The 15,005-nt window shown below is 37.5% G+C and overlaps 1 protein-coding gene across 1 annotated transcript in view; it reads left to right on the forward strand.

Annotated features, from left to right (window-relative positions):
• ksr2 (kinase suppressor of ras 2) overlaps positions 1-11,703 on the forward strand; it is a 118,611-nt gene extending 106,908 nt beyond the window's left edge. Inside the window, exon 22 of the mRNA XM_085786269.1 lies at positions 10,918-11,703. Coding sequence (XP_085642395.1) covers positions 10,918-10,924 — 7 coding nt within the window. The 3' untranslated portion in view covers positions 10,925-11,703. The remainder of the gene's footprint in view (positions 1-10,917) is intronic.
• Positions 11,704-15,005: the final 3,302 nt, after the last annotated feature.

Here is a 15,005-nt window from a genome sequence, read left to right on the forward strand (position 1 = left end):
AAAAGGCAGATGAAAACAGTTAAAAGTCAAAATAAACCTTGAGTTTGTTTTTGGCTTTTTAAGGTTTGTTGCATAGTTGCTTAACAGCAGTGTTGTCGTCACTTTGAGTATTCAAACCTTTATTTTTTCCTTATCCGTAAAAATCAGTTTCTTGATTTCTTTCACTTTTATCCTCAGAATTTTTGAGAACTGTTAGCATATTTCTCTAACAGGCAACATGTTGTGAGTAAAGTTAAACAATTAAGTGCAAACAACAAAAAATCTTCCCAATCATTGATTCAATGACTTAAATCAAAAATATTTGCTGTCATTTAAAGAGGTGTTCAGACTGTACGCTAAGTGAATTTTTTGAATTTAAAATTCAAACAAGACTAGCCTTCATAGCTAATAACTGCGGCAGATCATTTCCAACACGATGTTTAGCATTTAACTAAAGATATTCTAAGAAAGGAGGACGAGGACAAGAATTGCAAGCTCAGCTAACGATCAGTGTTTGTTAGCATAAGCGAATGTTAGCCACTATAAGTTATGGTCATATCGTCAAGGTTGTATCATATATGGAGGCCTGTTGTATCCTGAAAGTTACATAGTCTCATTTTTAAGGCAAAGTAGGTTCATTTAAATAAACATTTCAGTTTATTACATAAAATCTGTGCGTATAGGACAAAGAAAAGTAAAAGGCAGCGGTGCTGTTAGCCGTTAGCTAGCTTCGGCTAACAGTTGTACCTATGTGTACAAATAAAGCAAAGCTTTGCGTTCAGTTTGAATGAATTGGAGATTAAACTAATTCTCAGTCATCTAATAACTATAATGGCGATTTAAGGAAACATTAGCAATTGTTTTGATAATATCCAACATTTTGAAAACTAAAAGTAAGTAGCCTAGGTTCTCTTTGAAACATTGAACAATTTACAATTTTTTAAAATGTGTTTAATATACTTTTTCTGAGAATTGGCAAGATTTTCATAGTTCAATTTGTTTTGTTGTTTTTTACTAGCCTTTGGTTTTAATTTATTTACTTCGTAAAATCAACATTGGTCTCACATTGGCGTTCTTGACTACAACACTGCTGCAAAGGTGACTGTGTAGGACGAATCGATTACTTAATTTCAAACCTGCCTTCTTGTTTTTATATCTTAAAATATTTCATCTACACAAAGTTAAAAGAGTGAATTGACGTCTATGGATTATTACGTTAAAAGTAAGTAACTTAAATCTGGCTGAACTTTTCCCTTTAACGTATCAGAAAAAAAATACATATCAGGACACTGAAGACCACCCCAGGCCATTTTCTACTTCACAAATGTAAATCATGATATATTTTAAATGTATGTTTTAGAGATCTAGCAAAGCTGAGTCATCATTCATATCATCATGAATTGGAAGTTGTGGCGCCATTCGAGCTGTAAACTGCTTTTTGACTCTCTCTCTCTCTCTCCAGCCACGTCGAATAGGTAGAGACAATCCAATCATGTTAAATAGACATTTTCCACCTCATTATTTACACATCTGCCACAGTGTTGGAAAATGCATACAAAACAATCTGCTGCTGTTTTTTGGAGTCTGTCTGTCTATTTTGGAATTGCTGGGATTCAAATATTGTAAGTGAATCATTTATATTTGTACTGTTTACAACTTTCAAGTGCATGAGATGGACTATCAAAGATTGATTCTTGTTATGAAAAAAAGAGAAAAATTTCCTTCAACACTATATATAAAAAGTATGTGAGCATTTTTCTGATGAACTGTTGTCCATTGAGCAGATTGATCTCAATACCTAAATGAAGTTTTACGTCAAGCTTTGCAAAACTTTTCAACGGCTTTGTTTGAGATTGTTTCAGTAATATTTATAGATTATATATAAATGATTAGACTAGCATTTAAATAAAAGAGGAAAAAAAAGAGTTACGACCTGTGCACATGCTAGAGTTGACAACCTGACTGGACAACAATCAAAGATCTAACATTAGTGCCAAGTGTACATAACAGATTGTAGACTATGTTTTATCGTCACTTGCCGTAATATCCAATATTCCTTGTGAAATTTTTGACTTCTTTCTTTTTGAATGTACAAATTGTGTGGTGTTTTTTTCTTTCTTTTTTTGGGTTGCTTTTGTTTTTTGTTTTTTTTTGTTCATTTTAACTTTTCTTTTCCTCCATTTTCCTCCTACTTGCATAAGCATTGATGCTGTGTCGTTCTTTTCCCCTTGATTACGTCCTTGTATTGTAGATGATAGCTCCAAAAAGCTTGTATTTAATGATGCCTTATGGTCCATGGCTTAGTGATGAGTAGATTTTTTGATCACAAGCTCTTTTATTTGCACTCATCCTTTACAAAAAAAAAGTGTATGACAATAAAAAGATGTTTTCATTTTGGACGCTTTCTGTTTCCTTTATGTCATCTTTTATCTTAGTCAAACCTTCTCCATATTTTCATTTGGTTGAAATTTTTAACACATCCTCACTGAGCAAATTTGATGGTGAGTCAGCATTTACTCCCTGAATAATAATTTATATCTTAAATCATTTTATTTTGTGCTGAAGTGTAACTTAGGGTACCTGTAATATTTAAATGAATAAATCCACTACTTTAATTCTTCACATTTATCAGCAGCTTTAAACTATTTTAAATCATCAAACGCAGAAGCATCTTAACCTAATTTTCCCTTTTAAGTAGCTATAAAAGTTGTTGAAATCACATTATTAGATATATTCTGTATCTGGGTCTTTAATCACAAAAATATTACGGTTTATATTTGGGACTGCCTTCGGCTTCACGAAATCCGTTTGATTGCCCCGAAGCCGACTGATGTTCGGTTCATTTGGAAACACAAACATTTATGCCAAGATACACAAGATACAACTGTTTCCCATTGTTGCCAATGCTGCGAGCAAAAAACAATACAAGCAGGCGCTCTGCAGCTCTCTGTGAAACAGTGACCTAAAAAGATAAATTTAGTCTCCATTAGCATATATTCCCAGTCGTCCACACCAGGAGAAACCCGTGTATATAAACCAGAGCGTCATCCTACAGCGGTAAACAAAAAAACAATTAGAGTGAAAATCTGTTTCCCCTCAAGAAAAACCCTCTGAAAATAGGATGAAAAAAAAAAACAAAAAAACAATGATCCTCAACAAGCTCTGCTAATTAAACAGTTGTTTTAAGGTCAAAGAGAAGCTATTTCCTTAAATGATCTCTTTTAGATAATGAACAAATCTGGCACAACCTTCCACCTTAAATCCACAACATTAATATGAAATAGACACGTAATACACAAATATAACTATGTCTATATATAATGCAGAACCAGCAGAAATGTAATATATAATGTAATAGTCTTTTATCCACATGTTTCCGAACGTCATCTATGGTCAAAACCGGAAGGCGGTTTTGCATCTCCGGTGGAATTGTACGTTTACGTTTCCATGGTTTTCAGTCGTTGTCATAGTTGCGGTAAACGCATGGATCTATTAACGCTGGCTTTTAACACAGATGTCAATTTGTGTGATATATCCATTGTTAAAAGCTGGTGTGATGATCCATGCGTTTTACAGATTTTCATTGGAGAAAAAAAAAAAATTCATGCATTTACCGCAACTACCGAAACCATGGAAACGTAAACATAAAATTCCACCGGAGGGCAAAACCGGCTTATGTTTTTGAGGTTCGGAAAAAGGTGGATAAAATTGAAAATTGCAAATTTTGGTAAAATTGCTGAATTGAAAAATTCAGTAAAAACCTGTTTTATATACGTATCTAATAATGTAATGCTAATACTGTGACCTTTTTGACCTTTAGGGATTCTTTCCATTGTTAAAAGGGGAAAGTAAAAAAAAAAAAATTATAGCTGTAAAATGTTAACATCTGTCCAATAAGCTGCTACCTGTACTTTAGCTTTCATTGGTTTCCTTGGTGACCGTTCAACTTTCAGGATGGAGGGTTTTTATTTTCTCTGTACAGGTTGTGTATTTACTGTACACACTGAAGCAGTCTAACTCCAGATGTGGTGTGACATCTGAAATCACAAACCACCTGCGTGTGCGTTCGTTTGCACCTTGTCATCTCACCACACGAGATTTCCAGCAGCAGATCAAGTGTTAATGATGCCACGCAGGTCGAACGACTCTCTCAGCTTCTAACAACAAATTGGTTATTTTGTGTGACGTAACCATAGGATGTTAAAAATAATCACTAATTTTCATTTGTATATTTAGTTAGTTGATTGTCTGTCTGTTTGCGTGTGTGTGTGTGTGTTTGGCGTAGTCAGACCTGTGACTCACTGTTTGAAGGAAGAGACTGAGTTAGTGAGGGCAGAGAGCAGGAAAATTGATTGACAAATAAATGGATAGATGAGAGCTCCAACCATCTGCACAGTCAGTCCTCTTCCTCCTCCTCTGTCTTCTTCTTCCTCTTCTTCTCTACTTCCTCAGCTGCTGAGGTGTAAAAAAGATCCACATCAGCCAATCTCATGGAGGCTGAAGCCCATCACACCATGACCGTTCGGTGTCTGTAGCATGGACATACTGTACATGGAGAAAAAAATCCCAGAAAGAAACACCTAAAGAGGAATATTTTTAAATAGATATGTCAGTAAATCTGCATCATGATAAAATCCAAAATTAATTTTATATCAATGAAGACCGAATCCATCTGTGTGACTCCCTCAGAAATCCCTCCACGGCACCAGATACACAAGCAGATGTTCAAGCGCTCGTGTCCAAACTCTGCTGAGATCGTTTAAGCTCCCAGTAAATTTACAGTTACAGCTGTGTTTGTATAATAACTGCAGGTGAAATGAAAACAAAAAGAGGAAACCAGAGGATTATATCAGATTATAACAGCTGCGCTTGAAATTAAAAAAGAAGCCGACGTGGATCACAATCTGAATATAAAGTCATTTACAATATGCAGTAATTCCATATGATATTTCTTTATGTTTGTCTTGATGTTTGCATGTGACTTTCAGTTGATATCGTTTTGATCTCCTTGTGATATTTTGTCCTCAGTCGCCATTTTTCATTGAATCCATTTTTTTTTTTTAAATCTGAGTATAAGAGAAAAATATAAAAAAAACTGGGTTATCTGACATGTTTGTCGCTACCTGTCGTCTCAGTCAGGTTGCTTAGAGACGATGTACAAACCAAGGAAATTGGGAAAAAAAATCTGTATTATGGAAATGCAAGAGTCATTATTCTGTAATTAACACAGTGGCTTTCTGTAGCATGTGCTAATGTTAGCCAACGTTTTACCAGGAAACAGGCAATAATTATATAAATATAGATATAGATAATGTTTGGGAACATTATCTCAGTTTAATAGTAGCCTAACTTTTTGTCTTTTTTTTCTCCTGATATTTTTTGTTGCAGTACTGCACCTGGCCACAGGGTGAAATGGTAGCAAGGTCAACTTTAACAAAAAAAAACTTCATTTGTATAACATTACTCAGCTATTAGTCTCACTTTTTTTTCTCTTTTCTTTATTAGGATCCCCATTAGCACCCACGGCAGCATCGGCTATTCTTCCTGGGGTCCGACATACACACAGCATACACATAAACATTCACATTTACACATAAGAAACATACATTTATACGCAACAAAAAAAGAACAAACAACGACAGCTCCCTAATAATTAACCAACCACAGAGGAAGATCTAATTGCCATCATTTGACAGACACCACAGACATCACAATTTCTCTACACTCAGATTTCATTCTATACTTCATACTTCATTTGCTGTTGCAATACCTAAATTGGCCACTGGGGCAAAAATGGCTGTAATGTTAACTTTGCCCAACTTTCCTCTCACTATGCTATATCTGTTGCTCTATCCCACGTTACACACAACTGAGAGCAAACAAGTTTCTCCAGAAGATTTTTTAATGAGGTATTCTGGGGAAAGTAGGGAACCACTAAGTCATGTCGCCAGTGGGAGACACCCAACAAAATCTAATCATAGCACCACATTAGTGAGTAAATCCTGCTTTGATTCAAACATCACACACCGAGGACGAGTTTCTCCTGCTCATAGGTTCCTCATCTAGATGAATGAGCCTAATTAGATCAATTCACTGTTCGATGATGCAGGTCTATGAAAGCTCACAGTATATGTCTTTGAAAGTGGCCAATTTAAGGCAGCACATTAGCTCTGCCGCGTAGCCTCTGAGACCTGTGGGGCTCTCTTTATTCATTTAAAAACACCCATGTGGCATATTATGCTGGAGATGTAGAAGAATCTGGAAATGAAGAAGCACAGAGAAAGAAAGACAGAAAGAGAGGAGAAGCACTGAATTAAAGAGGGACGTCCCTAAAAGTTGAGCTTTACTGAGCCAGCGAGGAAGAACATAGGACTTGTTAGGACTTGAGGCTATGAAACATCCTGGCAACACCTGTATATGTAGCATCCTGATAACACCTCACAGAGCTGTTGTCCTAAATCAGTGAGCGAATACTTTTAACAATAATGCCAGAATTGGCATTGTTATACAACAAAGGTGGAAACGTCTTCCTGTCTGAATACTGAGATTTCCTCTTTTGGTGCATGAGCTAAAAAAAAAAAAAAAAGGTTTCCCTTAATCGCTGGCTTCTGTTTTACCACTGCTAATGTGCGTTAGTGTCATTAGTTTCTCTGAATCTGCCACCTCATAAATTAAAATGTTCCATGAAAAAAAAGAAAAAGAAAATTCTAGCTTCTGGGAATGTTTTAAAAATATTACCTCTTCACGGTTTAAGAATCATTAATTATCTTGTTTGCCAATGAGAACATCTTGACAACAGTTTTAGATACGAGGCTTTAAAAAGGAGACCGATATCTAATTTAAGAAATTACTTTTTTTTCTCTTTTCTTTTAAATAATAAAAAGTTGGATAAATAAGCAATGGCATGCACTCCTTAGGGGTTTTGGTGCTGAAACATTAATAAGACAGTCATACCTGAAAGTGGCACAAGTGAAATCTGTGCCTGCAGCTTCTTTAAAAAATGGTGCAACAGGTTTGGTGTCGATTCAGAACCAGTTGGTCGACTGTTTATAAACAGAAAGGTTGTTTTCTACTGATGCTTCTTTGATTGTTATTTTACTCTTTGCCTGGTTAACGACTAAGACAGTAAAGTCACATTTAATTAAAAGGAAATACATATTAACACCGTCGACAGCTGGTAACAGTTAATGATCTATCAGAGGAGAGGGAGATAAAAATAAATGATACGACGTCACTAACAAGCTGAGCTAACTTCCTGCATTTACACCTGTGATATTTTCCTTGTTCCTTTCAGAAATTAGTGCTGGAGAGAAAGTTTTCTATTGGTCAATGACAAAAAATTAGCTGTTAAAAGTTTGTTGCATAATCAAGTGTTACTGACACTTTTGTAACTTGTGCTACTGTTAGCCTACGTTTAGCATGTCTCAGGTAAATATCTCGCTGATTTTATTACATAAAGAACAACAAATATTTAGCAGTTGATGTTTTTTCTTTTGCTAACTGTGGTCCTATTATTTTCAGTCTCAGTCAGGGTGCTTCGAAACACCCAGTGAACTGTTGGGCAAACGTTGGTCGTCCATTAATGTGCAATTTGAACTGAAGTTGCGAAAAGGTTCAAGCTCGTCTGAGGTGGTTTTTCAAATTATTCAACTCAGAAGTATTTTGTAACCTTCAATGTAAATCCTTTTTTTTTTCGCAAGCAAGTTGTTGCCTCTGCCGTATCATGTTCCCATTCCAATCAAGAGGCAGATGCTCAAAATTTTGTTGTCACGTTAATTGAAACTGGAACTGGTTCAAGAAAAAAAGAAAAAAAAACCTTTATTCCCATTTCACTTAATCTTCAATGTTTTTGTTCACTTAAAAAAAAAAAAGCTTCAATGTTGAATGCAACATAGCTATAGTCTGACTTAATTAATTCGATAAGGATGTCTTGTTGCAGTACCTAAGTTGACCACTGGGGCAAAAATGACAGCAAGGTCGACTTTGCCCAAACTTAACCCAGCTTTTCTTTCGACTTGCATATTTCCTTTCTACCTCTTCCCCTCGCTATGCTATATCTGTGGCTCTCTCCACCCACATGTTACACACAACTGAGAGCAAACAAGTTTCTCCAAAAGGTTTTTTAATGAGGTATTCTGGGGAAAGTAGGGAACCACTAAAAGTCACGCCGCGGCAGGAGACACCCAACAAAATCTAATCATAGCACCACATTAGTGAGTAAATCCTGGTTTGATTCAAACATCACACACCGAGGACGAGTTTCTCCTGCTCATAGGTTCCTCATCTAGATGAATGAGCCTAATCAGATCAATTCACTGTTCGATGATGCAGGTCTATGAAAGCTCACAGTATATGTCTTTGAAAGTGGCCAATTTAAGGCAGCGGATTAGCTCTGCCGCGTAGCCTCTGAGACCTGTGGGGCTCTCTTTATTCATTTAAAAAAACACCCACATGGCATATTATGCTGGAGATGTATTTCATTACAGCAGGTTTTTTGGAAGACAGATGGAGAAAGAAAGACAGGAAGAGAGGAGAAGCACTGAATTAAAGAGTGACGTCCTAAAAGTTGAGCTAAACTGAGCCAGTGAGGGGGAAAAAACCGCTTGTTAGGACTTGAGGCTATGAAACATCCTGGCAACACCTGTATGTACATCACACAGCTGTTGTCCTGATTCAGTGAGCGAATACATTTAACAATAATGCCAGAATTGGTGTTGTTATCAAATCAGGTGGAAATGTCTTGTCCTGCCTGAATAATTACAACCAGCAAGGCAGCTTGTCTGACATATCTAGGGAGGAAGATTTTGGCAGTCAAGCTGTGGTGATTTCACATCATGCTCAAGAGCCTGAGAGAGGTTGACTGTCTGACAACCACTTGGCAAACCCACACTGGTTTGAACTGTACATCCCAAAAATAAATCTTACATAATGCAAGAGGATGGAGGATGTGACCCTGTCTTCCCCTCCAGCAGGCCCTATGCTGGCCCATCTGGCAGCTAATGTGCAACGACAGTGCCACTCAGACTTGTTAAGACCCATTGTGTTTTTTCCTGGATGCAAAGTTTAATTTTTTGAGCTTGTCTAGATTTAGCCTTTTCTTAATTGTAAAAAAAAAAACAAAAAAAAAACAAACAACAGGTGCAACTTTAAGTACTGAACATAATTTTCTTTGTTGCAATGATATGAAATTCATAATGCAAGTTGGATATTTGGTGACATATGAATAGCCTACCCTTGGTGTTGAAACAGCAGGCTAATATAACAAAAAACACAACCTTGGATAATAGGCTAAAATAATAGGCTATTTATTAATTAAATCAAAGGAGATATTTGTTTTGATGTATTTGATTTTATTTGTTTGATATTTATTTAAAAAAAAAAAAAACCCTGGAAAACACAATGAGAGGGAAACCATGTTTACAATGTTGACGAGGTGCAGACGAGCAGAAATCAAATCATTTGTAAAATACATTCACTGAAAGAAGTTGTGCGCCGCTCGCAGCAGGACAGATAATCAGATGGATAATCGGTAAATTAATTTAACTTAATGTGGCCATGAATAAATTAATTGTTTCGCCTGTTACAGTAGGCTATGTGTTGCCCAAACACAAATCTTGAGTAGGTCTACTCTGTTTTCACATTTAAAAAGATAAGATTAATCCAGGTGTGTCTGACCATTGTTGTGACTACTGAGGTCAGAGTCAGACACACCTGGATTAATAAGTTTGTCCAGTAATGTAAGACAGGAAGTAAAGGAGCTTGTTTAAATGTTCAGGAAGTAGTGGAGCTGTGCATAAAGCCTGTTAGGCTGTTGTGAGGAATCAATACATGTGTAACATGTGACAGCCTCTTCACATTCGACATTTGGTCGAGTGTCAACTCAAAGGTGGCAACCCTATTCATAAATCAAGGTCAATTTCTCAAATTTAAGAGATAGAAGTGCAGATGTTACTATAAGACAACATTAAAGGTTAAAAGCGGTGACAAAATTACAGTCTATTAAACCACTAATAAATTGTGCAAGTTTCTACTGTAGCCTAGCCTACTACTGACAGAGCTAGCATTGTAGCTGTTTATTTTCCAGATTAGAAGAAACAATGTGAGGTCAGCATCACACATCACTCTTTTATTAAGCAAGCGCTGTTAACAGCAGTGAAAAGCAACACCAATATTAACTCTTTTCTATTTTATGTTTTCATTCTAGGCTACTGTCGTTAGCATGCTAACCAGCTACATTCCTTTGCAATAGAAACTCACTGCAGCCTTTTGTTCTGCAGCAGGGAGAATTCCCTAAAGGAACAGTTCAGCTTTGTTAATTTGAAATTCAGTTATAGCTAATATGTGATAAATACGTAGGACTCATAGCCTACAAGCTGAAGCTGGATCTGTCCAAAGGTCTAAAATTCACCTCCAAAGTTTGTTTTTCAAAATTTTAAAAAGATTGTTCTATAGGCTATGTAAAAACAAAAAACAAAACATATGGTGTTTTTGTTACTGTTACAATTACAATAGAGTGTCCTACTAAAGTCCTGGTTGTGTCAAACTGCCAAACAACTCACCAACCCTCAACCCTCATCGTCATCAGAGTTGGTTTAATAGAGTCAGTTATTACCAAACTGTAGTGCACTGTCATCAAACAACAAAAAACTTTTATCCGGTTGGATTCTGTTTTGAAGAAAACTTCAAATAAAAATGTTTTTATGTCACTATTATTATGACAGTGACAACAAGATCGTGTTCATGCATTCATTCCCAAATTAAGAAACAATGTTGGGATGTGTGTTTTTAAAAAAAAATCTGACTTCATGTGTGCTCTGCTTTGTCTGACAGTGTGAACATTAGTGCGTTGACAGTGTGGTGTCCTGCAGGGCTGTGTGTTAAGACGGCTTCAAATTTAACAATGTTTCTGTTTTCCCTCCCTCCCCCTTCCTGCTCCAGGCTGTAACCGAGGCATCGATGGGACTGTGTCTTTGCGTGAAGCTCGTCCTCAGCTCTGCTAACATCTGCTCCACTGCCCGCTCGCCTGCCTGCCTGCCCACCTGCCTACCTACCCACCCACCCTGCCTCCTCTCTTCTGCCACCCTGCTTTCACAACCCTCCTTTCTGCAACCCCCAAACCTTTTCCTGCTCCTCCTTCTTGCTCCAGCTCTGACACATTAACACGTTTCCCCTGATTGCCTGATTTGACCCTTTAGCGGTCAGTATTGGCCCACTTCGCTACTACGAGTGGGTGACAAAACACGCCGCAGACTTTTCAAAACAGAGAGGCCTTTCTCCGCTCTATGCCTGAAGCCCTTCTCCCCCCGCCCCCCTCCACAAAATCGACACCCCTTGTCTTTCTGGTGGTGAGGAGTTTCAACATGCGTACGCCGCCATTCATGCCACGCTGCAACTCATCTTCAGCTGCAAATGTGTTTATTGTTGTTTTTTTGTTTTTTTTACTGTGCAACATATCATTCTCAGCTTTGTAGCCCCCTGAGACAAAGTTTCACAACAGCTCACACCGCACAACTGTTATAGTTACAACATCTGGAGAGTACGCATTATGCAAAGAGAGTGGGCTGGATTACCACAGGCGGTTATTTTGGTTGAAGACTGAACTTTCATTTGACCCTGAAAGCAACTTTTTTAATCATTATGTTGATCTGAAAAGTTTACATTTGGGATTTATAGTGAAGCATGGCCACTGTGTTTCAAAATGTGCATATCTATGACATCAACTACTGAAATATTACATTTTATTTTTACTGTGCCTGTGACCGAAACAGTCTCACACACCACAACATGCACGTCTCTGCAAAATAACAAAAAATATCGTAGTAGAAATTCATTCAGTCAATCAGATGAGCCACAAATGACGTCCTCCTATGCTACATATACTGTATATGGGAAAACAAGTTAGTTGTAGCCTATATTATCGTAATTACAGCTTGAATATTTAATTGGTTTGGTTGTGTGAATGCTACAAATGCTACACAGCTGCACACACATTCACGTCTGTAAGTCACACAGCACGTCAACAGCACATCCACTGGTGGCCACTGAGCAGCATCTGTGCGGTCGGTAGGTTAAGTGCCTTGTTTGAGGGCATCGTAGTGGCAGCGGTTATTAAGGAAAAAAGAGGCGGGGGGGGGGGGGTGTTTATCTCTGCTCGTGAAGCCAGGATTTGAACTTTACATGCTCCGCAATGCTCATTTCACCACTTTTAGTATCGTAAGACTAGTTACTAGAAACTGTTAAATCTCACAAATCTCACAGCAGTCCCTCAGCTCTTCTGAGAGAAAAGTCATCACAAAGATAGAGGCACTAAATGCAGGTGGAGTGAATCAAAACCCCTCCAAAGAGAATATCTCAGTCTAATTTATTCTATTACATGGTCTGCTAACTTAGAAATCAGCACTGCCATTTGTCTGGACCGACAAATTAAGCCCTTCCCAGTGAGCGAGAAAAAATGAAATGAATTCCAAAACCTCGCTCACGAATGTTTAAGCATCTCTGTTGATATTCAGCCTTCAATGAGAGAATGGATGCTCTCTTCTTCTTCTCCTTCTTCTTCTTCTTTTCTGAGGAATTTGCTTCTGGAATATCATCATGTTTTTTTGTCCATCACAGTGGAGACTCAACTTGCTGCCTGAGCAAATTACACAGTCGCTAAAAGACGGATAATTGGACGGAATATTTGTGTGTGTGTGTATGTGTGTGTGTGTTTGCACAAGTCAGTGATTTAATAGACTTTTAAACTCTTCCTTCACACATGTAGGAGTCTAACGACCTCATGTCTATGCAATACTTAATGGTTCATGACTAAAGAGACTTAACTAACTATCCTTGACAGTTTTAAGCTTTTTTTTCTAGCGATAATCAAAAGTGAAAGTTTTTTTTTTTTTTTAATGCATCTGCAACTTTTTACATAAGTTTGAAGACATGTTTTGATTTATGGAGGAAACATATTTCCCTCTGAGGTCTGATTCCGATTTGCTAATCAGGTATTAAATATTCAACCTGTAGGTATACACTCGCTCTGACAAGATCGCTTGAAGCTTCGCTCCTGCAGATTTCACTGTGGTGTTCATGAAGCAGCCTGGAAATAAGGATTCAGAGCTTCCCTGTTTGTGCTCAATAGACAGCCGCAGTTATTATTTAGTAAGTCTTCAAAAATAATGCATTTATTATCAATAACGTGACCGAGTAAGAGTTGATGTGGCCTAATCCTATGACAACATCTATAGATATCAACGATTTACATGATTTTTTAAATTTCTTCTAAGGAAAGAGGAGGGAAAAAAAATCTGAATTTCTTCTCCTGAATGAATAACATCCAATCAGCTCGTGTGAAAGGCAGCAATTCTTTTTAAACAGGCAGCATGAGGTCGAGCACACAATTCAGGAGTGAGAGAGGTATTCAATTGTGTGTGTGTGTGTGTGTGTTGTGCCTACGGCTTTACACAATCCTGCTACACACTGTTTTGGTTTTAAATCTGCAGCCCGACCATTTAGCGCAATGACAATAACTATTATGCTTCACATGTGTCGCCAGCATTGAAGGATAAAAAAAGAAGAAGATGATATTCTATATTTTTTCTCTTATTGTCTGCAAATCCCGTGAAAACACTGACAGCCGACAGCGTGTGAATCCATCGACTCTGCTCTGCTCCGTCTGCAGCATCCCGGCCTGAAAACAATGACTCCAGCCAAAGAAACACATCTTAAATCTTAAAACAGGCTCAAATGTATAGTTTCATTTTATTTTATTTTATGAAATCAAACCAGTAGGACTCTTTTGTTTTTACTCAATCATATTATATGATGGGTGCACCACCGACAGGAGGATTGGTGTTGGTCCATGTGGGGCTGGTTTCAAACAAACTACAATTCCCAAGTTGCAGAGGTGTGTCTCACTGACACTTTATAATCTACAAACTATGTAGTTATGTAGTGTCTATGTGTTGTCCACATGAACTTTGCCATATTCACATAAGTTTATTATACGCCAAGGTAAAACTACTGCAGCTCAATACAAAAGTCCTGGTGTGTGAACCAATGGAGAAGGCAACATAACAGAAACTGCCAGAATTACACAACACAATGTAACTGTGCAATTTACAAAACACCTCTTAAAGATTACAGTACAATGGGGGGCATTAGGGGCAATTGTAGGTTAAAGAAAATAGCCTGCAGAAAGAAGGGGGTATATTTCTGAGTTTAAAGCTGATCATTTTCAAGTTCAAACTTATACATCTGTGAGAAAAAGAGGTCAAATATTATCTGTTTTTTTCTATCAAGGAAAGAAGCACATCTACAATTAGCAAAGTTTCTGTGATCACAAATTTGTGTTTTTTTTGTTGTTGTTGTTGTTGATTTTTGACTTTAAACTTAAAAATTCATAGTTTTAATCTCAGAAATGTACTCCCCTTTCTTCCAGCTTGTTATTGTTTAATCTAAAATGGACATTATAGTCCAGCAATAGGCCGGCTTCTATTCTATTCTTCTATTAGACACTGTTAGTCTTACCTAGGTTTACCTTATAAACTGACAATTGTTTTAATTCATATTTCTGATGTGCATGTTGTGGTGGGAAAGATAAAGGTACACAGAGCACAAACATTAATTCAACATGGTGCCCACACCAGGCTGAAAGTTTGAAAAGTTGCTCCTTCTGGTTCAACACAGACAAAGCAGCTCTGCATCTTGAATGAGCAAACACAAGTGTGGGCAGAGGACGGATCCTCTTGGACCTACGTATTTCTTCCTCTTTCTGCAAATTCCTCCCCAACCTTCCTACATGCACTTGGTTAAAAGAGCCATGTTGAGATCAAACACAGTGGCAAGACATTAAAAAAAGGTGGATACATAGAAAGTGAAAAAATGTAATTCACACAAGAAAGAAAGACATCAGTGGCTGTAAGATGGATCCGTTCTCAGTCCCTTTGTTCACCTAATTCTCTGCAGCTCCTCGAACATTTTCAGGTGACACGACGACGAGGAATTGCGCCGCACCGTAATCCGTGGGAAACCAGCTCTCCATG

Source organism: Trachurus japonicus, chromosome 9 (genome assembly GCF_045865225.1).
Source record: "Trachurus japonicus isolate A0001 chromosome 9, Traja_1.0".
NCBI lineage: Eukaryota > Metazoa > Chordata > Actinopteri > Carangiformes > Carangidae > Trachurus > Trachurus japonicus.